At 39.4% G+C, this 27,760-nt stretch overlaps 1 protein-coding gene across 2 annotated transcripts; it reads left to right on the top strand.

Annotated features, from left to right (window-relative positions):
* Positions 1-375: 375 nt before the first annotated feature.
* Positions 376-27,277, top strand: LOC310951148 (oxysterol-binding protein-related protein 2-like). 2 transcript variants are annotated; one of them, XM_083919266.1, is made up of 14 exons: positions 376-462; positions 12,609-12,975; positions 15,868-15,994; positions 16,576-16,651; positions 17,049-17,183; positions 17,851-17,948; positions 18,108-18,290; positions 18,487-18,594; positions 20,381-20,470; positions 20,765-20,885; positions 21,737-21,862; positions 22,093-22,216; positions 22,606-22,696; positions 23,643-27,277. In XM_083919266.1, the coding sequence occupies exons 2-14, from the start codon at positions 12,939-12,941 to the stop codon at positions 23,743-23,745; spliced, it is 1,419 nt and encodes a 472-aa protein (XP_083775392.1). In that variant the 5' UTR covers positions 376-462; positions 12,609-12,938; the 3' UTR covers positions 23,746-27,277. The 2 variants fall into 2 exon arrangements, with proteins under 2 accessions (XP_083775392.1, XP_083775393.1); XM_083919267.1 differs by lacking the exon at positions 376-462 and adding an exon at positions 7,432-7,548.
* The last annotated feature ends 483 nt before the right edge of the window (positions 27,278-27,760 follow it).

Here is a 27,760-nt window from a genome sequence, read left to right as displayed (position 1 = left end):
ATTGTGGATTATTGTTGCAAAAAGTATCAATATCAAGGAATTTGGAAAAAATAGATTTGTAGTATATATGTTGTGTGCAATTTGGATATGTACATCCTTAATTTTATTGGTGATGCATTTATATGGTCGTAGCCATTCCCTCCGCCAATCAGTACCTATAAAAATGTTGTCCCAAAATGCTTTTTATTCAGTAATTTAATTCAGTTTTCAAGCAATAATTCAAAACATTACTACCAGATTACTACTTTATCAATTATTATCTGCTCGGCCATTCAACATAACGTATTGTTATTGGGCAAGCGTCCCGTGCCCTGCGCCTGATTGGCTGCGGACCATGCCTGTCATTCATGAAACCACGCCCCCTACTGCCAGCGACTTCCGCTTCTGTGTCAAGGCAACAGACTAAATTCCTGCTCATCTCTCTGGACTAGTCATAACATTAATTCTGCTCACACCGCCGAGGTAAGACGACAGACATGCTAATGCTCTATCTGCGCTCTCCTATTGTGTTTTCAAGACCTACATTCAGCTTTGCATTTTGTTCACAAGGAATGTCGTTAACTATGCTAGTTAGCCACCTTCTTCTGCTTCTTGATGTTCTTTAGCCCGCCCGCTAATGTTAATGCTAGCTGTCAAATAGCTCCCTGGCGACCTGTCCCAGTGTGAGCCGTCCGCTTGGTGTGTGTTGTTAACTACCCAGTATGCCTATTTAACTACTTTATTAACATTTAAAATAGTTGACCATGGTTAATGAAGTTTGCATTTGTCAATTGCTTGGCTGTTTGTGCTAACATGTTAGCAAGCAAACAGTATACGATAGCTTAGCATTTGGGACAGGTTCTCTCACTTGTGTAGCGAGTTGGACATTAAGTTGCGTATTATTACTGCATTAATAAAGCACAACTTGACAGCTGAGTGACCTATCGATATTTCCGAATCATCGTGCTCTTTCTAAACGTATTAGCGAGTAGTCACTTTACTAGTGAGCTATCTTAGATGATAGTAGAGCGACTGTCAGTTAAAATCCGCCCAACGTGAAATATGAGGGAGACGCACAAGTTAAAGCCAAGGTCTGCAGGTGAGAAGAAGAGCAAAAGGGTAACCAGCAGCACTTATCTCAGGCAAGGCGTATCTCAAAGTCGCCTCCTATCGCGGTAACTGCCTCAGCAAACAGTGGGAATGTTCCCCTGCCTGTTTGACTTCCAACTGCCTCCATCACCATGTAGATCCAACCCACAGGAGAGACTAAACAAAGCTTTGTCTTTTGATGCTGGTGTACTGTAGGTCATTGACACCCAGCGCTTGCACTGACACAGCAGGCTGTTTATCTGCTACCCCTGGTAGACATATCCCTCAGAGGCAGCGATTGTATTGCTGCATCAACTGGCTTGTGATGGTGATGTGATGATTCCAGGATAAAGTGCTTACACTAAAGACTGAAAGTCTGTTCAGATGCATACCAATGCCCTGTTGTTTAGTATAGTGAAAATATTTTGACTACCACTTGGGATCCTTGCATTACAATAACAGACCAAAATGCAGACACATTTTTGGTACTGGCAGAAGAAACTGATGCTGAGGTATTGAGACACTGTGTCCTGTTAACATTAACTGGACACTGATTATGTATCATTTGTACATAAATCATTAACTAGACACCATCGTGCTTTAGGATCCCACCAGCCATGATGCCAAATCCAGTGGTGTGTCCAGACTTTTTTAACTGGGGTGGCCAAAGAGGGACTCTGACTTATGCAGTGGTGGGTATGTCTGTAAAGAGGAGACTCATAGAACTAATTTTTGTATCTTGAGGTGAGAGGTCAAGCAGCCCCTTTAAAAATAGGCGATGCCAGTTTTTCCCTTACCAAAATTTAGCCTAACTGTGGAGCATGATCAACTTCCCTTCCAGACAAGCTAGTACGACATAAACCGCATCAATTGAGAGTTTAATATCTTATCAATATGTTCACTAGCTTCAAAACAGAGCCCGGCACTACCTCTTAGGGCGCTTTCACACCAGATAGTCCGTTTCTAGTCGTAGGCATGAACCTGAAGCGAAAATTAATCGTGCTCTGGTTCGCTTTCACACCTATTCATTTGAACTGGTCTGAATCAGTTGATGGCCATCAGTGAACCAAAATGTACTGTAGATGCACTTTGGCTAAAAAAAAAAGGTTTTTGGTCCAAAAAAACAGATATGTGTGGGGCAGGTGCAGTAACATTGATCCTGAACTGCTTTCCATGTAAACAGAGTGACAAACAGACAACACACCTATCACAATCCATAGAGAGACAACTGCAGGGGTTGATTTTAGCATTGGTCCTCGGTTATCACATTACTACTCCAGGTTTGTCCATGGTAACTCGTGCTGGCGTGTTGTTGTTGTTGTTGTGGTGACAGGGGAGGTACGTAATTATGAGGTAAATCACGCAGCTGCCTATAGGAGCAGAGTTGGTCCAAAAATGCGCAGTACTTTCTGCAGTTAGTGTAGACCCAGGTCCGATCACGTCATCAAACCGCACCAGAGTTTGTTTGGAAGCGGACCAAGACCACCTCTTCTACCAGGTCTCGGTGCGCTTATTCGGTCCACTTCAGGTGCCCACCCCAGTACGATCGCCTGCACAAACAAACCGTAGAAAATGAAAATGCACTGAGCTTCGATTCAACCTAGGGCTGAAACAATGAATCAAGTTACTCGAGTTACTAGATTACAAAAATGCATTGAGGCAAAATCTGTGCATGTGTGGATTGAATTGCGCAACATTAGCTGTCCTCGTGAATGCCTCTATGTTTAGTTTTTTATGAATGTTAAACAAAACGTATACCTACCTGATCAGTCTCTATAGTTTTGTTTTAGGAAACGGGTCAGTGGTGTTTTGTACGTTGCTTGTTGTTACAGCAAACAGGAAGAGAGCGACTCACTCTTCCTGATAATATCTATCGTTAATTAATTTTCTATGAAACCTGTTTGAGTAAACGCGTGCATCAGGTAGAATTTTATGCGCCACTTTGAATTGTTTAAACCGTAAACTTATTCATGGTAAATTGCGAGTGTGTTGCCTTCAACACACACACATCTCGTCTCCCTCCACGGGCACACTCAAACACAAACACACAAACACACAAACACACAAACACACACACACACACACACACACACACACACACACACACACACACACACACACACACACACACACACACACACACACACACACACACACCAACCCACCCACCCACCCACTCCTGTTAGATTATCACACAAAATAGGCCTACCCAAGACATAACGCAAATTATAATAATTTTTTACGCCAAATTAATGTTTTGTTTTTTTCATCGGATTAATCGATGGAATCATCGGTAGAATACTCGATAACAAAACGATTCGATAGCTGAAGCCCTAATTCAACCAAACTAAATAAGGCTGTCGTGAAAGCGCACTTAAAGACAGTAATGTTGGCTAAGATCGCCCACGCTCCCATGGGTCATTTTGTTGTTGTAGCTTTTTAACAAGATTGCAGATAAGAGAAATTATGTTTTGGTAAGTGTTGGTTCGGTTGGTTTTTGTGATTCATTATTTGATGGTTTGTTGGCTAAATCCCATATCGATTAATTGAAATAAAAAAAAAAGAAATGTTGCAGAGCTAGATAAAATACATGATATTTCACTGAAAATGTGTGGGATGCTATATTGTAAAAGTATGCATCATATTGCCTGATAAAAACTGTTATATGTATCAAAATTTCAGTGACATTTAAAGATATAGTGATAGAGTTTAAATGCTTTCCAGTCCTAGTATAATTACACTTGGTCTTTTTTCTAATTGTAGTTTGAAATTACCCAATGATCCTGAAGACAGACACCTGGCAATTTTATTGCTACATTACAGGAGACACCAGGCCATTCTCTGTGGAATTGCAGATGCTGTCATTTTATCTGTCTTCCTCCCAAAGGTGCCTTAATTACGTCCTTAGTTTGTTGCTATGGGAATGGTCTCCATTTGAAAGGGGAGCATCACATTTTACCACCCTGCAGAACAACAGCAGGATGCAGAACAGATGAGATATTTCTGTGTTTGTTTATTAAGTGTTTAGCTAGTTAAGTGTTATTTCTGTGAATACCATAACAGATATTTCAATTATGCAATACGTGTGTTTGAGTTCTGTGGTTACATTTAAGGGAACAGGAAAGAGATTTAGCAAGGCATGTCCCAAAAGCCAGGTTTCAACACAGTTGAGAGGAATATGACTGTGATGTCTGGACCAACACACACAAATGCAGATGTAACACCAGTAGAAACTTGAATTGTTTTGGCACCCAAGGTGTAGATTTTGGATTCAAAATCTATTTTGTGGTCTTTCAGACAGAATGCAATGTTAGAATTTCCCATTGATGTGTGTCCTACCATCTGCTAAATTATATTTTCCTCTAAAATTAGCTAGTGTGAATCATTTAAAAGCACAGTTGGTGTTTAACATTTGGCTTCAATTGGACTTTGTGCATTTTATATCTGCAGTGTGTTACCACATGGGGATAAGGCAAAGTTTGAGCTACGATAGTCCAGGCAACCATCCAGGCAACAGAAAAACAATACTGTATAATTTATGGTGGAGCAGGGTAACCGGTAGCCAATGAGGAGCCTGTCTGATACACAGCTATTGTATTGTTTTGCTCTGCTTTGTTTGGCTTACGGTCACAGAGAGTGCAAGCTAGTCAGCAGGGACAAACTGTGAGCACCATTATCAGTGTACTGTTATAACTGGCTAATATTATCAAGGGATGTTTAGATATTGATCTTTTATTAATGTCCTGACTGTATTTGGGACCCATGTACAGAATGCAAGAAGTGTGATTGGGCAGCTTGGTTTGCTTTTTATTTTCTCTTCAATCGTTCCTGTTCTTGTTTACTGCTAGTGAAGACTGACATTTTTAGTAACATAAGTTAAAATAATTTCCCCCTGGGATTATTAAAGTATTTTGTGACCTGGCAAAGTTGCACCAAACTGACTGAAAGAATCAATTGGATCACAGAATAATTGAAGATAGATACCTTTATTAAATAGAAGCATATCATGTCCAAAGATTGTGAAACTTGTTAAAATCTACTAAATAGTAAATAATACATTTGTCGATACACAGTGATCATCTACAGTGGGACCAACAGAACACCTTGACCCAGAAGAAAAAAATCCTGCTGAACCAGTCAGATGGCAGCACAGACATGAACAATGTTGATGCAAAACTTGCTTCTCGGTGTGTTTTATATTTAGGTGTGTCACAGCATTTGCGTTCAAGGGTGGACACATGAAAGAAATTTGAGGCAAGATGCTGAGCCGGCTTTCTATATCTAGCTTAAACGCATTTATGTATAAAGAGAAGTGGATACAGCGTTCAAGGTGGAGCCTGGTTCATTCCAATTAAAGTTGTTCAGTTGCACATGAAGCCTAAAAAGTTGTACTGCTGCGTCTAAAAATACCTGGATGAACAGCAGTACTTCCATATTGTGTGGCCCACAATTGGCCCATAGAGCAGATACACTAGAGACTTCCGCCGGCTACATCGACTTTAGTGCTCCAGCTCACTTTAATTATATTGTGTTGCTGTTCTAGAGTTTCCAAGTGTTGTCGGACCGAATGGATCAAATTTAATTCATTTTTCCGGGGTTTTGATGCTCTAAAAATTGCATCCACTGAATTACAGAAGTCTCTTTTCACCATGTAAGTCAATGAAGAGAAAGTATTTTTTGGTCGGAAGAAGACGCACAAAGTAACTCGGTGGACACTTTAGGATCTGCATGGGAATTAACTAGTTATTGAGTGAAAACAAAAGTAAATGGAGATATCCATCTGTGTCTAGGACTACCTTTGGTCTTTGCTTGGAAAACCACGCCTTGAGTTATTGTTTTCAATTGTTGATGATGGATTTGACTTGTACTTGCCAGCCTCTCATGCAATTTTTAGTCACCTCTCATTCATCACTTTTAATGTAACAGTGTGTGCTTTAAGCTGATCACTGTACACTTTAGTTTTATTTTCATTCTGCTGAGCAGTCATTAATGCAGCCAGCAGTGCAAGTCCTCCGCCTGCATACCAGTATGGGCTAGAAAATGTTAACATAGCACTTACATATCACTCCAGCCAGTGGATGGCTCCGACAAGGTTAGTCTTGTGATCGAGGTTGACGGTGAATTTGATTTCATAATCATGGTCATACACTAATAAAAAGCTGTTTGTGTGCTATTGATATTTAAACTCTTGGTCTTGTGATATGTACTTCCATGTCATTTCCCTCAGGCAGCACTGATGCGTCTTACTGTAGATATTGTACAGCACTAGATGATGTTTTGAAGGAGCAGCTCATGAAGAATAAGTAGAGCTGATATTTACATTATATATTCCTGTGATACAGTATACACCAGTTGTGTGGTTTCCTGCCTTTTCATTTTTCCTTGGACATAAAATGACTCCACACTGCGACAGCAACGCTGGTATTGTTTTCACCTTCTGAGTGTGTTTGTGTGTCATCATGGCAAAATGTGGTCCTGTAGACCCATACTGTAGTAGGAACTACCACAGAGGAGGATAGTATTTTGCCAGGTGCTAACATGTCTTTCTGTCAGTGGACATATTTTGCTGCTGCAATAGCGTTGCAACCGTACAAGACACTATCACAAAACATTACAGGTGTGTAGTTTAGATCAAAATGGTGAGAACAAGTTTGAAGTACTAAAGGGACCATTGCCCCACCAGTCTATGTCCCTGGCTGTCTATAGTTTTTTTTCCATTATGCTGTAATATATTTTCTCTGCATTTGTATCTTACTGCAAAATAATGTAATTTACATTTAAATACCACCAGGTCATAGAGACAACCTGTAAGATTGTCTGCAACAGTGTTAATAACGTCAGACATACAGATGCTCCTCTCTCTCTATTTAAGGGATGCGGATATGACGCAATGAGGTGCACCGCACGCACCACCAGATGTCAATTGGATCAATTGTCCATTCTGAGAAGCCACTGGTCTGGACAGGCAGGATTCTGTTCAGATGAGACACAAGCTTGTTACTGAACTCTACCAATCCTACATTTGTATTAGGCAATTTGAATTGAATTGTTTCCATATTATGAACATCCTAATTTACTAAAAAGTAGTTCTTTTTGATGCTGGTTACATTAAAGGTTGATATGGTCTAATGTGCTCTCTCACCTTTTTCATCTTATTGTGTGCTTCAAAGTGTGTCTGTGTTTGTGAAATGAACTTGTGGTATGTGTTTCACGGATTTGGAGAGGTGTGTCACCTATTGAGGTAGGTGTGTGTAAAGAGTGTATGTGTGTGTGCTGGATCATTGCTCAGCATTGGGCTGCGTCTCGCATGGCAACAGCTCTTGTCTTTCTCATCGTCTCGCTCTCTCTCTCTGTCTCTGGTCCTCTCTCTCTTTGTTTCTGCAGCTTTGGATGCTTTTGTCAGCCCTTGGAGGACAGCAGAGACAGACGTTGCTAGGCTAGTATCTGTACACTGGACCTATGAATGGAACAGTCACAGGGGTAGGTTTGTCTTTAAGGTATCAAATTATTGGCAGTGAGATTATTTGTCATTGCAAAGTCTGACAGTGGGTTTGCTAGAGTAACTAGCTTCGGTATTACCTGTTTTTTTTGAGAGGGCAAAAGGGAGGAAAAAGGTGATGCCCATGGGGTCAGTAGAATTTGGTAGATTGGAAGCTTATTATTATGTTGTTGTTGTTTTTTTCTTTCTTAATGAATGGTCTCATGTCTGTTGAATCTGTTAAATATGATGGGGATTTTCCTCGAACAATTATGTGAAAGTTAAACTTATAATCAAGGGTCTTCACATCCTTTGTGTCTTAACTATGACTGGTGTTGTCTATCTTTTTTTTCTATGGTTTTTGAAATGGGCTAATCTCTAGATCATTTTAAGGCCCAATGAGGCTGATGCCTGACGAGACATACAAATCCGAGTGAGCTACATCATTTTATGCATTTGTCTTCATTCTTGACTGAAAAAAAAAAAAGGTTTTCTAACCTTTGGTTTGTTTTCACTTGATATTTCTGGTAAGAAAATAGGCAAGACCAGCAAAATGATGACCTCTGTTAACATGGTTATGTTGCTCTCAGCAGTTATGTGTCAAATGAGTTATGTGCAGGAAACTGTAAGATAAAACGTAATCTCTACAGCCATTATGTCATACGTGTTTTTCTCTGTATTTTTGTGTATTTAATGTAATAAGAGAGCCTCACAAGTATGAAGGAGTGTATTTTGTGTGTGTATGGTGGTGCCATGTCCATCATGGTTACGTAACAGCTCACAGTCCTCTGTAAGACAGCAACATGATCTGAGAGCTTATAGCAGCCAATCAGAGAGCTATCTCTATCTCTATCTCTATCTCTATCTCTCTCTCTCTCTCTCTCTCTCTCTCTCTCTCTCTCATATTTATCTACACAGTTATGTAAAAGAAAAGCAAGTCACATAACATTACCAAAATTAATTCAAATTTAGTTTGAAACTACAATTTAGTGCAAAACAGGTTTTAAAAATGAGTATTACTATTGGCCTATCAGGGGCACTGAAGTGTTGAATTTCACTTTCATCTGGACTTGATGCTGGTATGACTTCAAAGAAACATTTATTCTTCTAAAATTTTAGCCAAGATACTTTTCCAGATATTGCACTGATTCTCTGTTGCTGTTTCTTTTCAAACATGCAGACCTAATTATTGAAGTTTCCATGTCGAGTGTGCCTCATCCTCAGCCGCACTTCAGAAACACTTAAGCACCCAGAATCTGTTTAACATCTTAAAGGCCAAGTACAGCTTGAGGGTTGTAGGACAACTGTTGATTGTCACACTTTTTCCTCAAGTGTCACCGCACAATCAAAAGGAATTTTCTCTGGATAGCTTCTGTACACTTATTTGTAGGGCTGTTGTCAACCAAAGAGTCTTAGTCCACTGTAATTTTACTCTTCAACCATTTGTTTGGTCGATGTGGAAAAATATCTAGATGCTAAATTGGTAACAGTGCACTGAGTTTGAAAAACGTTCAACTTCATAACATTGTCTGCAACCTGATGCTTCCTGTTGGTCAATATGGAATAACAATTGTTGTGACTCCAAGGCGTGGTTTGGCTCATAACTGAAAACGGTATGTTATGAGATTATGTTTAGGCTATATGTAATACAGTCAGATCTCTTTACAACCTGGGGATTCCCATTTAGAGAACTGCAGCCAATAAATACTGCTTTATAACCGAAAGGCAGGCTGCCACACCAGGAAATTGTGGAGAGATTTTCGAAGATTAATAATTCATAGTATTCCTGAATTTCATGAAGAACAGTCAAGCTGAGATTCAAAGTTAGACAAAATACGGGGCTGGGCTTTTTGGTCAAAATACATTACTGCAGGTAATTCAGTAATGTATTTTGATATCCTTATTCTGATAGCCCTTGCTGACTGTGTTGTTATGTCCGTCCCCGTCCTCGAAGAATACAGCTGGACAGATATTCATGCTGCCTATTTCAGATCTTAAACAATGACAAGAAAGGTTCAGTAAAGCCTCATTATTCTTTGTTTGAATGGAACCTACAGTTCAACACCTCTAGGGTTGTAAAGTAATGAGGAATGTAATTACTCATGCAAATCAGATTTTCAGCCATGTTTGCTTTATTCACAGACCTGACTGTTTTGGCCTATCAAACGTTTTACCTGAAAAAACACATGATTAAACATAAGGCCATACGCAGAATAGTAGAATATGACAACTGTGTGAAGAAATAAATGTGGCACTTGTTTCCTGTAAATTCACAAGTGGTGTTTAAGTGAATAATTGTAAGATTGAAGTTTGGTTTTATGTAGATTCGTGTGATGTTTGCAGAACACTGGTAGGACATTGAAGCACTGGTGAAATATGCGTGATAAGGGTTATCGTAACTGAAGGCTTGGTCATGTTTTGGTACACAAGCTGGCAACTTTAGAAGCAGGCAGTGGTTTCAGAAAGCTGTTTTTGTATCCTCAGGCGAAGGAGATACATTTTTGATACCTTAGAAGTAGAAATTGTCATATTTCCTCCAGTCTGGATTTAACTGCTGAAGTTTTTGAATTTTTGGGAGTGCCCTGGTTTATGAGGCCAAAAATATCAGGCTCTCCTGATATCAGTTGGTGATAAGCATTCCACTCATATTTTAGATCCCTTTATTCTGTTTGATTTTTTTTTTAAACTGGTTAATATAAGTGCCAGTTACATTGTAAGAGACATATAAAGCATCACTATAGGTTTAATAGTAGTCAACCAAACACAGCAAAGAAATACAAGGTATTAAATGAGCTGTTAGAACAATGGAATACCAGCTTGTCATCCATTCTGTCCACCTTTATAGATTGTGGACGCCAAGGCCAAAGCTCACTTGTGTGCTGAAGGCGTTCCCTACTGTATCAGTGGCAAAGGTAAAAACCCTTCCACTGTGAAGAGAAAGGCAGAATCAGAGGAAGGGAAAGAGAGCAGTGTTTTCAGAAATTAATGGGAAGGGATTTTTCTCCTATGGTATTTAATTTTGCTGCAGGTATGTTATGATTTTTATAATAGTAGATTATAGTTCAGTATTTCCATTTAAGAATGAAGCCGTTTTCTGTAAAAGAGGAAATGCAGATGACACTCAGTGATGCTGTCTAAATTAGGAATGATAAACAGTGAAGGACATGAAAGCTACTGATTGATTTTGTCCTATAATGGCCACTGTGAACACACAGGGCAACATTTGGTCATTGGTTTTGAATATTGTCAGAATACTGAAGGAGTCTACCGATAATCAACCTGTAGACAAAGACAGGAATACAGACTCAACAATTCTCATTATCATTTCATCTCAGGAAGAAGCTTTTCTTTTCGTTTCATCCTCTATCTCACCTTTGGCGTCTGTCACTATCTTTCTATGGTTGGAAAAATGTGCATGCATGCAAAGTATGTTAAGTATATTGATCCCTCAAATGTAAACATGAACTTTGGAAAGAGTGGATATTAAAACTGGTTCAGCAGACCTATGGAATAATAATTAGGTACATATTAGGTCTACAGGTTTTCTTATTCAGGTATTCCAATCTCACATTGAAAAGACAAAATGCAGTCGCCATTGGCCACAGTTAAATAGATACACTGAAGTTATTTCATGATTATTGCTGGGTATTATTTGAAAATGTTTTTGTGTTCCAATACCTGAGTTTCGGTACCAATACCAAAACTATTTTGTTCACTTAGTTAGGGGAATGTGAACATCAACTAAAATGAAAAGTAGTATTTAAAGCGTCCAGACAAATGATTAAATGAAAAAGAAGTCATTCATAAACCTTTTTTAATACATGTTAGGGCTGTGCGATATGACGATATGTATAGTATGATGATAGAAAAACGTCTATTGTATCATATTTTGCTCTATCGTTTATGGCGCTGTGTCATAAATCATCAACTTTAAAGACTGAGGGGTGTGTAAATCTGAAAGGAGTCGCTCCGTGCGTTATGATGCACGGCCATAGACTGTAATTATGGTTGTGCCGTCAGCCTGACACAGCGGCTTGAAAGTGAAACTAAAGTTCTAAATATACCGTCAGCTATTGTTAAAGAAAGATACAAACGAAACACATTTATGATATAACAACAGATACTTTTAATAAGATTCCTGTATCATCAGTTTGCAATTGCCCCTTACTGATAGCCTACATTAAGCAAAAATAGAAAATGTGCTATATGGTGATATATCTTGATTGGGGTATGAAATGACCTGTATCCTGAAGTGATTTGAAGTGATTAAATGACATGTAGAGTGAAGAGAGTACGTTGTCCAATAAGGATGCCTAGGTGCCGGTTTCAGCTTTAATCAATTTGTCTTCCAAACAATTCAATGGTAAATTTGAACCTGCTGTTGCTTCCCTGATTTTTCTATATAAAGTGAGGTTAAGATTATGCTGTTTGATCTTCTAATGAACCGCTTCGAACCATGATGAAGAGCCAGTATACCAAACAGAAGGTAACACAGACCCAGAATTCCTGTGACACTGGTGTCCCGGTTATGTAACGTTTTTTATTTGCACTCAGTGGGCCATGACGGACAAGACAGTCAGCCTGCCAGACTAAGCAGATTTTCAGCTGGTAGCCTAGATAGCTAGGAATGACCCCTTTGTGTCATCTGAAAACATACAGTAACAGAAAAATAGCGCTCAGGATTATGACTAGTAGTTGTAGCTTGTAAGTCTCTTGTCCAACCAAATAAAAGTCCCCTTGGATATGAGGCAGACTATTTGTTTGTCTCTAATATACAGTATTGTTGTTCAAACATGGACTTATGAATAATAAAATTACATTAATTCTTAAAAGCAATATTCCAGAAGTTTGGTGAAACATCATTGCTTAGGGAAAGATATATAGTTTTTCACAATGTTGCTTAACAGACTTAATTATGTGCAAAAAAAAGGGTTTTCTGTTGCATACATCAGTCAGTTCAGGACAAGTCTGACTTTGGCTCTTGTTAACACACGTTTCATAGTGAAACATGACTCTTGGTTCACGGAAACTCAACTCTTCTCTTTTTTTTTTATCTCTATAGGTCACTAATTTGCTTCTCTCAACAAAGCCAAAGAAACACAACCTGAACTCAGAAGCGGTCAGTGGTCCACGTGCTCAGTGACCCAAACAGCAGGTTTGCTCCGATTGACATCTCTTGGTGTGGTCAAACCATCTGCCAAAAAAATCGGCGTCATACTGAGTTGGGACCTGGATACTGAATGAACATTGTGCTGTTGCCGTGGTGCACATCCAGAGGGACCTTGATCAATAGATCTTCCTCCAGAAGAACTCTGAGGTGTCGCACAGAAAGGAACATGTACTAGAAGTTGTACATCTGTCCTAATCGACTGGTCAACTTTGACTCTAGAAGATGAACAATGAGGATGAGTTTTATGATGCCGTCACAGGTGTGTACTGTGTGTACTGTGTGTACTGTGTGTGTGTATATATGTGTGTATATAGATAGATAGATAGATAGATAGATAGATAGATAGGATAAGACACTATAAACATAGTGAGTATATATATATAAATATATATATATATATATATATATACAGTATATATATATATGTTTGTACTCACTATGTTTATAGTATCTTATTTTGTCTTCAGGGATTGTGACACCTTTTGCTTCAAGAGGCTGTCAGGCCTAATTAGATGGTGTGTTTTTGTCTCCATCAGCATAATACCATCCAGTGGAACCTAATCTGCCTTAGTCTGATGATTAGTTGAATAATTCAGAGGTTTGCTGTCTTGCGGTCATGACAAGTAATGTCAACAACACCCTGGATTCTGGGAGACGGTGGTATGAGATGGTTGTACTCGCATGAAGAAACAAAGAAATAGGCAGAGAAAAAAGACATTGAAGTGTTTGTTTAGAGTGTGAAAGTTTTGTTTTATTTTATGGAGAGGGGGTTTCAGTTGGAAAAATCAGCACTTCACACTCTTTATCTGTCTTGAGGAAGGCAGTAAAATGAATCGTGACATGTATTTATGATTAATTGGTTTCAGATTTCTGCTACTGTGGAGAGATAAGACAAGAAATCATCCAAACTAACATCCATGCATGCTAATGTTACAGTTGCCATGAAGGGTCTTATATCCATGCATTAGCAAATGACAGAGTACATTTACTGAAAACAAATCTCTGTAGAGTTGCTTTGACTCACAAGGATGCCGTTGTGTCTCTCTAGGGTCAGCATGACTATTTACAATGAGAGGTGTAGCTTGATAGAATTCCAGTGGTCTGACTCACTACACTGTGGAGAGATGAACTTTGAACAGATGCGTATTTTGGAGAGCGTTTAATCCTTCTCTTGGGTTTGGAACTTGCCAAACACGCTGGAGCTGGAGGGACTTCACTGATTCTGAGAAATACTGACTCATAATGTTAAAGTCGTACAGCGGTGTGAACAGCAGTGAATCCTGGGATATGATCATGAGAAATACAGTAGATGAGAAGGTGGATTTTGGTGGCAGTGAACATTTTACTTTGGTAGAAACATAGTTATCAGCCATTTATGTCCATTTCTTGGGCAGGGCAAATCAGGGTGTTGTTCTCAGTCAGCAACAATTGGTGTCATTGTTTTGTTATAACTTATGCAGGTGGTTGTTTCCATGCAGATATTTATAAAATATTTGTGTGTGAACCTGCTTGCCTGTCTGTCTTTGTGTCACTATTATGATCATATTGATCTGAGACTCACCAGATATACTGTTGGAATACAGCCTGTCATTGGCCACCTATTTTGGACAGCATTCTCCATCACTCGTCAGACCTTTCTGGTGCTGTGAAGATAGGTATGGCAATGCGAGACTACCTGAGACGGATGCAGACCAGGGAAGATGTATAATTCATTAGTGCATGGATATGGTGTTAAGTGTAATTAGTACTAGGTGGCTTCCAGCTTGGCCCTGTTTTAAGGCTGTACTGAATAGCTTGACCCTTTGACGCTTCATTTGTAACGTTGACATTCAAATTGTATATCAACAATCAAATTCAATTCAATTCAATTTTATTTATAGTGCCAAATCATAACTCAGGACACTTTACAGAGTAGGCATAGACCCAGCAATTCCCCCATAGAGTACGGTGGCAACCAAAAACCTTCCCTATAACAGGCAGGAACGTCGGACAGACCCAGCTCTATGGAGGACGGACATCTGTCTGCACCGGTTGGGGAGGAAGAAAAGGAGAGAGAAAGAGAGAAACACAAAGATAGACAAAAGACAGAGAGACTGACACACTTCCAGAGATGTAAGGAGCCAGCCGAATGCTGCCCGGATTAGGCTACATTAATATTCTCAGTGTTATACTCTGGAGAATTAGACTCCAGTGGGGGCTGCGTAGGATTGTTTTCAGATCCAAACATTTCTAATAACTCCAGAGTGTTGTAAAGTCCAAAAGTAAAACATTTATTTAAATCTCTTGGAAAAAAAGAGATATGTCATAATTTTCAAAATTCACTATATATATATATATATATTTTTTTATCAACCACCCAAGAATACAAACCTGGTACCTCTGACATACTACCAACAGGATAAAGTAACCTGAAGCTGAACCTGAACAGCTGAGTTGTTAAGGCCCCACCTCGAGTTCACCACAGCTCCACCCTGCAGCACTAAATTCTCACATGCCATGCTGGCTGCCACCCAGGTGTAGGTGAACACCAGCACATATTCCCATTAACAATTACTGCTAAATCCTATTAAATCACATGCAGGTTTACTGTTGTTGTCAGGATAGTAATATATCTTTATTTACAACAACTAGTAAAAATGTAGAATGACATCAATAGAAACCCACACTGTCTGAAAATCTGCCAGTCAATTGTTAAGGTGTGTGTTTCCGTGACTGGTGTGGTTTTGCAGCAAGGGAACCTGCAATGTAACACATTTCTCTAATTTGTTGTTCTGTCGCTTTTGTTCTGTTTTATCCCTCAGCTCTTGTTCGTTGTATTTTTTATCCTTAATAATATAAGGTATAAAGTGTATTTTATTATTTCCAACATTTTATTGCAGCTATTTCTGCACCATGACAGTTTCTGTACATTTTACCATTATTTAGCCTGGCCTCTTTGTATTTGAAACTTTTGAATCATGACTATGAATTAAAAAAGTAATATTGGAGTTTTTAAAGTGACCTACTGGCTCTCAGTGAAGAGGTTAGTCAGTATAAACAGTTACAGGCAATCAATATAATTTCTGATGCAAAACAATATGAAAATGTTTTTTTTTTATGTTGTTGGTTTGTTTTTGTTTAATTTGTTAAACTGGAACCTTATGTCCCACAGGCCTGGATTCAGACGAGTCGTATGAAGGGGTGTCGGAGGCCAGTTTCAAAGACGTGCTGGTGTTTGACGGCAGCAGTCAGAAGAACAATGGATCAGTGCCACAGGAGAATGGCATCAAGAAACACAGGTACTGCTGCATTCCTGCACCATGTTTCATCTCAAATGTGTATTTGTGTGTTTGTAGCTATTTGAAGCCTCCCGCTGAAACCAGTACAATGTGTTAGGCATGGTCAAAACTCTTACTCATTAGAGCTAAATTGTTACCACGCCTTTCGATGAACTTCTGTGGGGTTTTTGTCTTTGATTTTCAAGTTATTTTCATTAATATTTGATTTTAACATATTCTAACTGAAAGCTGACTTTTTTACATAAACAATAATGGGAAGCTGTTAGCTCAGACCAATTAGCCAATTAACTTAAGAGGCAGCTTTGTTTCAATACATATGATAAAGTCACTGATGATGTACGTGCAATGGCGCACATACATAAAAGCATCTGACTTATGTTTTCGAATTACTTCAATTTCATTGCACCGTTGCGTTCTACCATTTGGCATTTCTTTTCCAGTCTACATGTATCATATGTGTGCCTTCAGGTAAGCTGACAGACCTGACACACCACATGCTCAGCTAATCTACAACCTTGGTGTGCATGAATGGAGAACATGCATACTTCAATCTGTCATTTCTTATTTTATTTTCATTTCAGGACGTCATTACCTACCGTCATGTTTTCCAGAAGCACCATGAGTGTCTGGAGTATCCTGAAGAAATGCATCGGACTGGTAAGGCCCCGCTTTCCAGACACAAATCATATGCTACTTTACTACCCATACAGTGAATTGTTACCAACAGTATACCATTTACAAATATCCTGTTCAGAGGATGTTTCTTTAGTGGGCAGTGTTTGGAATAATGTCACATGACATATGAACATTTTTTTAACTGCTTCGTCAGAATGAATTATGTAATATTTTACCAAAAGAAAAGGTAACGCTGTCTCAGTCTGTAGATACATTATTATCTCATCACCTTGTTTATTTCCTCCATAGTTTTCTCTTGTATTATTTAGATTCAGTGGGACCAGGATGGAAAGCTTCTAAAAATGGCATATGATCTGGAACATATTCTGTTCATCAGAGTAAAATCTTAAATACAGACCTGGTTGTGTGCTTTTCGCAGGAACTCTCTAAGATCACGATGCCCATCGTCTTCAACGAGCCTCTGAGCTTCCTGCAGAGAATCACAGAATATATGGAACACACTTACCTCATCAACAGAGCCTGCTCGCTGTCCGACTCCATAGAACGCATGCAGGTCAGAGACGCACGTCATGCACATGCTCCGCAGAACACATGAGGGATACAGAAAGCAGATTTAAAAACAGAGTTTACAAAGTGCTCTGACAGACCAAGCAAAGGCAGGATTCCCAGAGGACAATACAACAACAAAGAGCTAAACAGGAGGGCCAATCAAAAGCAGGACAGCATTTGGGTAAATAAGAACTAGAATACAAAGACACAAAACATACTAGAGAAAAGACAAATAAAAACTATAAAAATATGTATGGTAAGTGAACCCAAAACTAAAGACCATCTTGTGACGGGGTCACCCCAGCCGCAAGGTCGCAGGCTCGTAATTAGTTTATTTCAATTGCAGTTAACTCTGCCGTGGCCAGTTAGTAACAAAAAGTGAAAGAAAACAGTTGCACTGGTGGTGAGCTACATTCTATTAAATAAATTAGAAATGACCAAAGATCAATGTAATTTGTTATGGAGGCCTGCACTAAATCAACTGATCCCTAGTTCATTCGATTAAACCCTGACACACAACAAACACATACAGTCATTGATGCAGCTGCAAAGGACTAATATGAGACCGTGCAACCCATATGGAAATAGAAAGACACACACTTACATATAAACATTGTCCTGTCATACACGCGCACACTCTCTAACATGATCTGTGAATTGTTTGTCTTCAGGCAGTAGCAGCTTTTGCTGTGTCAGCAGTTGCGTCTCAGTGGGAGAGAACTGGAAAACCCTTCAACCCTTTGCTGGGAGAGACCTTTGAACTCACCAGGTACACCCGCACACACACACACGGCACATCATTGTGTCACCGGCCTTTGTATGTGTAGAAACAGTGTAGAAATAGGTGTGCTGTAACCTCTCAGATACCAAGGCACTCTAAAGTCACCCAGTTTAACGGGTCCTCCCTCTTCTTCACTGTCTCAAACAGAGAGGATCAGGGTTTCCGGCTGGTAGCGGAGCAGGTATCCCATCATCCCCCAGTCAGTGCCTTCCATGCTGAGAGTCTGGTCGGGAACTTCGTTTTCCACGGCTCCATCTACCCCAAACTCAAGTTCTGGGGAAAGAGCATTGAGGCCGAGCCGAAGGGGACCATCACACTAGAGCTACTCAAGTGAGTCCAAAAGAAACACTGGGCGAAACTGAGTGTGTGTTCAAATGACAGTTTTCTAATCCAAAATCAGTCTTTTTTCTTTCCTCTCCCCAATAATCTGCCTCTCTTTGATCCTCTCTGTCATTATTTCGCATCATTTTCTTCTTCATTCTTCCTGAAACTTCATCCCTCCTTCTTTTCCCCTCTTCTTCTCCAGTCACAACGAGGCATACACATGGAGTAACCCTTACTGCTGTGTACACAACGTCATCCTGGGCAAACTATGGATAGAGCAGCATGGCACAGTGGAAATAGTCAACCACAGGTAAACTACACATGGGAGATGAAGTCTGTAATTGTGCGTTTATTTTCTTTTATAGCATATCGTTTGTAGCCATAAGTGCAATTTAGTGTTGGCATCACAGCGTGAATCTATGGTGACACATAATATTAATATATGAGAGAAGTGACAAATGCTCACCATAATATCCTGAAGCTCAAGGTGACAGCTGTAAGTTTCTTGTTTTGTCTGACAATCTGTCCAGACACCAAAGATACATTTCTTACAATCATTTAAAACAAAAAAAGGCAGTTTTATCTCGTTTGAGAAGCTGGAACCAGTGAATGTATTGTCATTTTTGCTTAATAACTTACTGACGGTCTAAAAGATCATTGAGACCATCATCTGTAGTCATTGCTCTTTTCTTCTATATTATGTTCCTGCGATAGAGGAAGCCACAGTCCTACTGCATTCTGTTCCGACATTATAGCCATTAACTCGCAACGCTAGCAGAGACCAGGAAAAAACAGTACACAAGCTTAACACACGTGAATCGAAGAGCGAGTCTCTTGTGTTCGCTCTGCCTACCTTCTCTGGCAGTCCAACCACTCCTGGGGAAATGTATGTTCTCCGCTTGTGACTTTTCCTGCGAATGTCGCCACAGACGCCCAGTTTGTAACACTGCAAATGAAAGTGTTCATCGGTGGGCCATAGGCTCAACCACCATTGTGTTACCTTACCTTACCGATGATTTCATAGTGATGTAAAATACATTTATTTTTAGACATTATTTCTTTATACAATAATTTATTACATTTGACAGTTTAAGAAGATCATTTAAAGGGGGTTTATGTAGTTAATCGACCTTTATTGGCGCTCTAGAGCAACTACACCGACATTGAGCCTCACTCACTCACACGCACGCACACAAGCATGCATGCGCACACACACGCGCTCACACATGTGTGTCATGGGTGAAGAGGAGAGCGTATGTGCTTTCCTCTTCACCCATGATTGTCCAGAGTTTTGACTACTCCCTTCCTACAGAGGGAACTAAATCGCTCATTCAAACTGACACTGATATCTGTTTCCCCACACAGAGCTGTTCAGCATTCCTGTCTGGTGCCTTCACTGACTCCGTCACAGTGTTTACTCTGATATTTAAGACAGCCGCCTGTTTACTCTGTGTGACTTCGGTCAAACAATCCACTAACCACTTATAAAATCTTTATTTATCCAGGGAAGACCTGCAAAGCTTTTATTATGCTTATTTACATCACCCTCTGTGTCACATTCTCACAGTCACTCAGATTCACACCAGGATCTGTGAAGCGCTCACAGCGTCTTGCACAGTTTGCTGGCACTGATAAGATAAGTGCCTTGCATAAAAAAAAAAGGAAAAATTGATTGCCATTTTATTTTTTCTACACTACATTTCAATTTGGTTTCAACTGGATTCAGGCTGGCAACCTTTTGTTACAGCAGCACAGCACTAAGCAGTCTTTAATTAAATTATACTAATGATACTCTTAATTTCAATTAGTCAAGGCACTCTTTTCTCCTAAAGACCAGAAACCTCAGTTTGAGTGACTTTAATCTTTAATGTTGGGATTTGTCTTTGTTTGAGCATATATATATTTCCTATTCACGTCATAGAGTAACGTTATGTACATTCAATTTAATGAAATATTTATTTCATGCTTTTCATTGCATACTCTCTAAACAACAAATCATTCCAACAGTAGCATGGAATTATTATTTACATTATTTCACCAAAAGTCTGTGATAAAAAAAATAGGGAAGTGATGTTATCTCCTCTTTTCTCCTGCAGCACCGGAGACAAGTGTGTGTTGAATTTCCAGCTCTGTGGGTTGTTTGGCAAAGAGCTGCACAAAGTGGAGGGATACATCATGGATAAGAGGTTAGAGTTCACTCTTACAACTTATTGCGATGTCACCTACAATATGCATATTTTATAGCATGTTAAGTTTAAGTTGTTTTACTAATCTGGTTCTTCCTCTACTGCCTCTGTTTATCCTTTCTTCCTTTCGTTGCCCTTGTTCTTCAATCACATCTATTTCTTTTTCTTGGTCCTCTTGTCGTTTTCTATCATTTTTAACCCTCTCTTCTGTTTCCTCATCTTGCTCCTCTTCCTCTCATTATACCTTTACTTCCTCTTCTCCATTCTGTGTTTTTTTTGTCTCTCTCCGTCCAGTAAAAAGAAGCACTGTGTCATCTACGGGAAGTGGACCGAGTGCATGTGGAGTGTCGACCCTCAGGCCTACGAGGCTCACAAGAAGTCAGAGAAGAGAGGAGACAACAAGAAGCCCAAACCTGTGAGGAGACACCTGCTTTATTTCTTATTTTAACGTTGTATGCTTTTGTCACGTTGAGTGATAGAAGCCTCACTTTTATTATGAGATCAGAATTTCTATGTCTGCCGTTTTTCTAGCCAGCTTAAGTTTTTAATACAAATATAAAAGGCTCAAAGACATTATTGTGTCGCCTTTATTCCACTCATTTTTTGAATACTATTGAATGGCTTGTTTTCTTTGACTGTTGTCTTAGGTCAAGTTCAAACTAAATCAGACGCTCTGGCAAAAACACCAGTCCTCCCATTTATTTTGAATGGCGTTGGTGGGTTTAGGCTGTGGAGGGAAAAATACAAAAAAAACACGATACAGCTTTTAGAGGAATGCTGCCCAACATCATGATGCGGTGGTCCATCATGTAATCAGCAATCAGACTTTGTCAGTCCTTTTTGAGGCGGTAAGATGGAGACCGTAAACAGCAAGAAAGTTTTTAAAAAAGTTCAAAAGAGGACGTCACACAAGTGGGCCGTTTAAGTGACACTCCCACACCGTCTCACAACCCTGCGGCGAATCAGAGGAGCTCCTGATCTCGTCTGAACGTGGCCTTAGTCCCATTTATTTGCTGATTTTCTTCTATGTATTCTTATCCAAGTAAACCCACAGGCTTGGTTAGGCTGCTGCTACGTTATTTGTAGCGAATCACGCTACCTGCTCTCTTGATGGGCTTGGAAAGACAGATCGTGACACACGCATCCTGTAGATACAGTTCAAACAAAGTCACTTCTATTGGGATGTGAGATGTAACTTACCTCTGAACATATTGATTGCATCTTTTCAGAGTAACAGCACTTACAGTGTAATGTATTGTTTGCCAGGAGGAGCAGGAAGGAGCGGAGAACGATGATGCAGATGACATGCCCGAAGTCCAGGAGACAGTTTCTGTTGTACCAGGAAGCACTCTGCTGTGGAGGATAGACTCCAGACCGGCACACTCTGCCTCGGTATGCAAAATAAACCGCGCACACAGTACAAAATGGAAACACGCAAGACAGAAAACAAAAGCGGCCTCAATAACCTAATCATCAGATTTTTAAACAGTTGTGAAGCAGATACAGTGTAAGGCATTTTGGATAAATGTGCCTGAATTTAGCACACATTTTCCTCTCAAGACTACATTTACAAGCACACACACATACAGTAATATCCTTTATTCCCTCTCTTCCCTCCCCAGATGTACAACTTCACCAACTTTGCAATGTCTCTCAATGAGCTGGAGCCTGGCATGGAGGCCATCTTGGCCCCCACAGACTGTCGCTTCAGGCCTGACATCAGAGCAATGGAGAATGGCAACATGGGTAATTTGATTTTAATCATATCAGAGTTATGTTTGCCTCAACATACAGTGACTTGTTTGGCAGCAATGTCCCGCAGAAACCCAAAGAGAAAAAAAGTAGAATCAGAAGTCACAGCTGACTGATGCTTCAGATCGTTCTCTCCGTAACTGTGATGCTACATTTCTGCTGCTGAATAATACATCTGAAAGTATGGTGTCTTTAACGACTTCTCCTGGGATATAAAGAATAGACAGTAATAAGACAATGCTCAATGTCTGTGTCACTGTCTCATGCCATCTTATTAATCTAAGTGAGTGCTCCATAGAGCAACTTTGCTGCCTTGAAATTGTAGATGTATTCTATCACAGTACAATCCACAGACGGTGTGTGTCTGTGTTGTTCTTTCGCAGATGAGGCCAGTAAAGAGAAGGAGAGGCTGGAGGAGAAACAGAGAGCTGCCAGAAAGGAGAGAGCCAAGAATGAGGATGAGTGGCAAACTAGGTGAGAAACACACACGTACTAACTTCCAGTGCTGCCCAGTTTTAAACACGTCAACTCTGCCGTCATCTGTCAAGAGCGTCGTCAATGTCATGTGAAAGATGATGTTTGATGTGCAAGATTATTCAGTTCTCCTCTCCGCGCTTTCTGAAATCATACATTATTTGTAAAAAGGATTTATTTAACGGTCATCGTGCAGGTCAGGTTGAGTACATGCACTTTTACAGCAACGCCTTGGTAAAAGTGACACTGCCGAACAAAGCCACAAAAAAAAGTGACGTGAACACATAGTGAAGGTAGTTACTGTATTAAGAATCTTCTCTGTCTTCTTGTTGTTATTGAATTTTTTTTAAATACAATTTGAACAAATGACAAAGGCACCATTCAGAATTTTGCAGAATTTTGTACTTAAAACGTTTGTTGTTGGAGTGGTCTGCAGAGATTAAAATAAAATGCTGATGAAAGTAAAATAGGAAAATAGTAATTAGTTAATATATAATCACTTAATATACTCTAAATCAACTGAACCGGAACATCAAAAAGAGAATTTATTTATTAATATATTTTTTAGAGACCGCACCCAGCAACACTAAAAAAGTAAAAAAAATGTTTTAATAAATAAGTTATACATAATAATAAATAAGATTAAATAATTCAAATTATTTTGTTGTGCATATTACAGCCTTTTTTCTCCCATTATTATTAATTAAAAAAATAAGAAAAAACATTTAAATAAATAAATAAATGCCTCCAAAAAAAAAAGAAAAAATACAAATAAGATAAAATAATTTTAAAATATATATTCAATTATTTTGAGTAAACAATAAAAAAGGTCAAAATGGGTAATCTGAAGTCCATAAAAACATCTGGAAATGTTCTTGGATCGTACTGCACATTTTGCGATGATGGCAGGTAAATTGGGTTGTTTATCTGTTTGTGTGTCTCCCAGCTGGTTCCAGATGGGCACCAACCCGTATACCAACTCCCAGGGCTGGCTTTACACCGGTGGCTACTTCAATAGGAACTACCAAGACCAGCCCAATATCTACTGATAGCCCGCTAACCTCCATCCTCTTCCTCCTCCTCCATCTTCTGAAATGATCTGCCTGTCATGAGATGTTAAGAATCCACACACCCACCTTCATCTCACTGCCTTCATCATCATCATCCTCTGACACACCCGGCGCAGATTGGAAAAACTTACAAAGAATCCAAATGTCTCTCACCGCTGCCTCTTTTAGCTTCACTTCAGTCTTACTCTCATCATGTGTCATTCTGTCACATAACGTTTCCCGTCTCTCTGCCCCGGCATCGTTTAGAGCACAAGAACCTTTTCATTCCTGACCAAGTGGCAGAGAGCCGGTACGTGTGGAACAACGCTCGACGGCCCACAAACTCACACATCCTATCTGAATGTTTAACGTCTTTACAATCAATCTTTCTCTGAGAAACCGCCTGCCGAGCCTCTGGACAGCGACATTTAAAACGGTCACGTGTGTCATTTAATATGTAGTAAATATGAAAAGAAACAAAATGAAGTAACACACAATAATCACATTGATGGATTTATGGACACGGACGGACACCCAGTCAACAGGGAAATCAGGGATGTGAATGCTCCTGTGACTGAAGATGAATATTGAGGATGCTTTTTCTTGTCTTTTTTTTTTCCAATCACTTAAAACACAAATATAGGTGGCATTGTACTCTTCAAGGAACAAACCTATACAGAATTACTGTTGGTTGAATTGGTCAAGATAAATTGAGCTAATTACTCTCCATGTGTCATCACTAAAACATTTAGCCTCCACTGTTACCCTCCCATTTATACCCTACTTAAGGTTTATGGATTTAAATAAATCAAGACAACTGCTAGAAAAGGATGTTTTCCTCCACAGCAGAGTGGAAGGTGTAGCTTGAATGGGACCAGACCTTGGATCAGAAAAGAAACCACACATGATCTGATGTTCCCCTACACGGCAACAGATGAATGACTAATGAATAGAGCAAAGGTTGCGGTGGCGTGCCCGAGCTATTCGCCCCACCCATCAAACTGTAACTCTGTTGTTTTAACATGGCCTGTAGCTTCTGTATGTCTGTAAAAGTAGCCGCAAGTTTGACTTCCGGTAGAAATGTTCAGTGAATCCACTCTGTGCAGCCGGAGGTCAGGGTTTAGCAGCTCACACGGGTTCAGTCTCCTGCTCAAGGACAGCTCAGTGGAGTGTTTGGGCTTTAATGTGAACGGTCAGATTTAAGCAGTAATGAGCTGTTCTTTCAGATCCACCCTACTGTCTGTTTTCCCCCTGCAAGGTAAAATCTGATGGTTAGTGAGTCTGAACCTCAAACACACACCCACAGAGTTCAATCTCTCGCTCTGAGTTTGACATTTATTGGTGAATATTCATTTCCCGGATCTGACACAACCGCCACCTGTGAGTAACTGATTAGATGCAACCAACAGTCACAATACATGCACATTCATTGTGTGAATGAGTGTGTAAATATTTACAGGCACTTAAAGCCATATTAACTAAGAGAGAGACAGAGAGAGAGAGAGAGAGGATTTGCTGTGTGAATGATTGTAATTTGACATTGTGAACCCTCAATATTAACATTATTATTATTAATCTCACTCATTATAGCATGATTAAAAAGACAAAACATTATGTCAGTGTAATATTGTTGAATGATAGAGGATGGATGGATTATTAAACGGCACCAGAGGTCGCCTGCAAAATGTCACTGAAAGAAACACAACTGCATTCCAGTTTGGGGTCTCCTCCAGTCTGGGTGTCTTGAGGGGGTGAGGGGCCTCATACATGGCTACTATTTTCTCATAATCCATCCATTTTCTAGTTGTTGTTTTTTGTTTTTACTGATGCTGATTGTAGTAAAAAAGGAGACTTACCACGTATGAAGTCACTCCCAAACACCATTTTGTAAAAATAAAGTGAAAAGTACTCTAATGAATGTTAGCACAAGAAAGGAAAGAAAAAACAAACCAGATGGCACTCCTGAGAGGGACAGCTCTCCACCTGACGGAGTGCAAAACAGCCGGGGCAGATGTAGTATTTGTACACATCCAGTCTTAACTTGACGAGTCATCGACATGCTGTGTACAGTGAGTTCTCTGTTGCTTTGCTCTTGTTGAAGCAGAAACAGTCTGAGGTCGTGTTCATATGAACCCCTGATTCTTCATGCATCAGGATTTCAACCGGAGAAATGCATAATGAACGGGTTACAACCCTCAACTCGCCACGATAATACACACTCTACACATTACCTGCAGACCTGTTTGCCCTGGTGACAATTTAACTTTTAGACAAAAAAAACAACTCGCTTTTGTCGGAAAAATTGACAATTTTCCTCTTTGAATAACACGATGGAGCAACTAACCTATTGAGCTGAATGTTATCATTTCTCTGCATCCTATTTCACACAGTTCACGTTTTCATCAGTGCATTTAGGCGATACGACATATATTTCACAACACCAACTCTATGCAACTTTTGCACCTCGACATGAACAGTACATGCGTGATATGTTATTGTACAGTAGCTTTACACCCCCCCCCCCTCCAACCCCAGCACACACACTCAGCCTCTCAGCTTCAATAATCACATGTATCTCCAAATCCTTTCTTTGCCTTCTTAGTTAATTTATATTAGTTAATATATATATATATATATATATATATATAAAAAACAATTAAATTATAACATGTTTTGATTACACATCTTGGACCAACTTAACTTTTCACGTGTGTGTTTTTTTTTTTCAAATGTATATGTCATGCTTAGTGCCTCCTTTTTTTTCATTCCCTTGTTTGTTTTTTAATTTATGTTTGTTATTTATGATGTTTGAGGTTTTATGAAATAATTGTTTTCTTTTTGCTAAGGTAGCTAATCCAAACAGCTCTTAATTTACTCTCTTTTACTTAAACATCTGAAGTGTTTTATAGAGGAGCAGAGCATCTAACCGGAGTGTGAACATCATTCACCAGCTTAACGCATGTACCTTTTACTGGGGTCGTTACACCTGTCATATTTACTAGCCGGTGCAGCGTTTACTGTAGGTAGACTTAAAAATCAATCACACAAACACTACTTGAGTTGAACTCAACACTGGTCAGATGCAGCAGTAGTAGATTTACCGGAACAGAAACAAACTATTGTTGAAAAAAGAACCTGGACGTTCACATCCTCCAGTACTGATTCAGACTCTACCCGACCCAAGACTAATGCTCCGTCCTTAAACTAGATACGTGTCGCTTTGAGTGTCTGTTCTCCCTATGAAAAAAATGTTTTCTGTTGCGTTTGACCTGCCTTCTCTTTGACTGTATCATGGGGTTGTTAATGTTATATATGTGTACTGCACAGAGGTAATCACAAGCAAAATTGCATATTGTGTGCAATTGATTTGTTTTTTTATAGTATTTAAACAGTTTTTGGTGAGATCATTGTACCAGATGTTTTATTTTGAGGTGGGTGACTGTAAGGGGTCATATCCAATCTGTGGACAGCTTGGTAGATTAATGAACGGGGGGAAATGTCTACTAATAAAATCCTAATTTCAGTTGTTGAACACGTCTCCGTTTTATTTTTGTAAATAATATTAATAAGGAACAATTTTGTCTATAAAACAAGGCTTGTGCATGTGCTTGAAATCCTTGAAAATGCTTGAATTTGAACGTGTTTTCAAGGTTTGAAAAGTGCTTGAATTTTGGAGAAAGTGCTTGAAAATGCTTGAAATTGTATGTGCATTTCTTTCACAACAAATACCGAAGCTATAGAGTAGGAAAAAAAAGTCAGATCCTCAAATGAGAAACTTAAAATAATCATTTTCATTATGTATGTATAAGTAGAAATGTGTTATTTTCCCACAGCAGTGAGGTGCTGGAAAAGCTTGAAAATGGACTTTGAAAGTGCTTGAATTTGGCCTTGGAAAAGTGTACGTACCCTGTATAAATACACTGAATATCAACCATTATTTCATTATTGACTCATGGCTGCAGTCTTCAGTGTGACAGCTATGAAAAAAGAGAATAAAAATAAATCACTAGGGAAC

The sequence above is a fragment of the Echiichthys vipera genome, assembly GCF_963691815.1.
Source record: "Echiichthys vipera genome assembly, chromosome: 9".
Classification (NCBI taxonomy): Eukaryota; Metazoa; Chordata; class Actinopteri; order Perciformes; family Trachinidae; genus Echiichthys; species Echiichthys vipera.
Note: the sequence above shows the minus strand (reverse complement) of the source record. Positions and strands in the feature narration are given on the sequence as shown.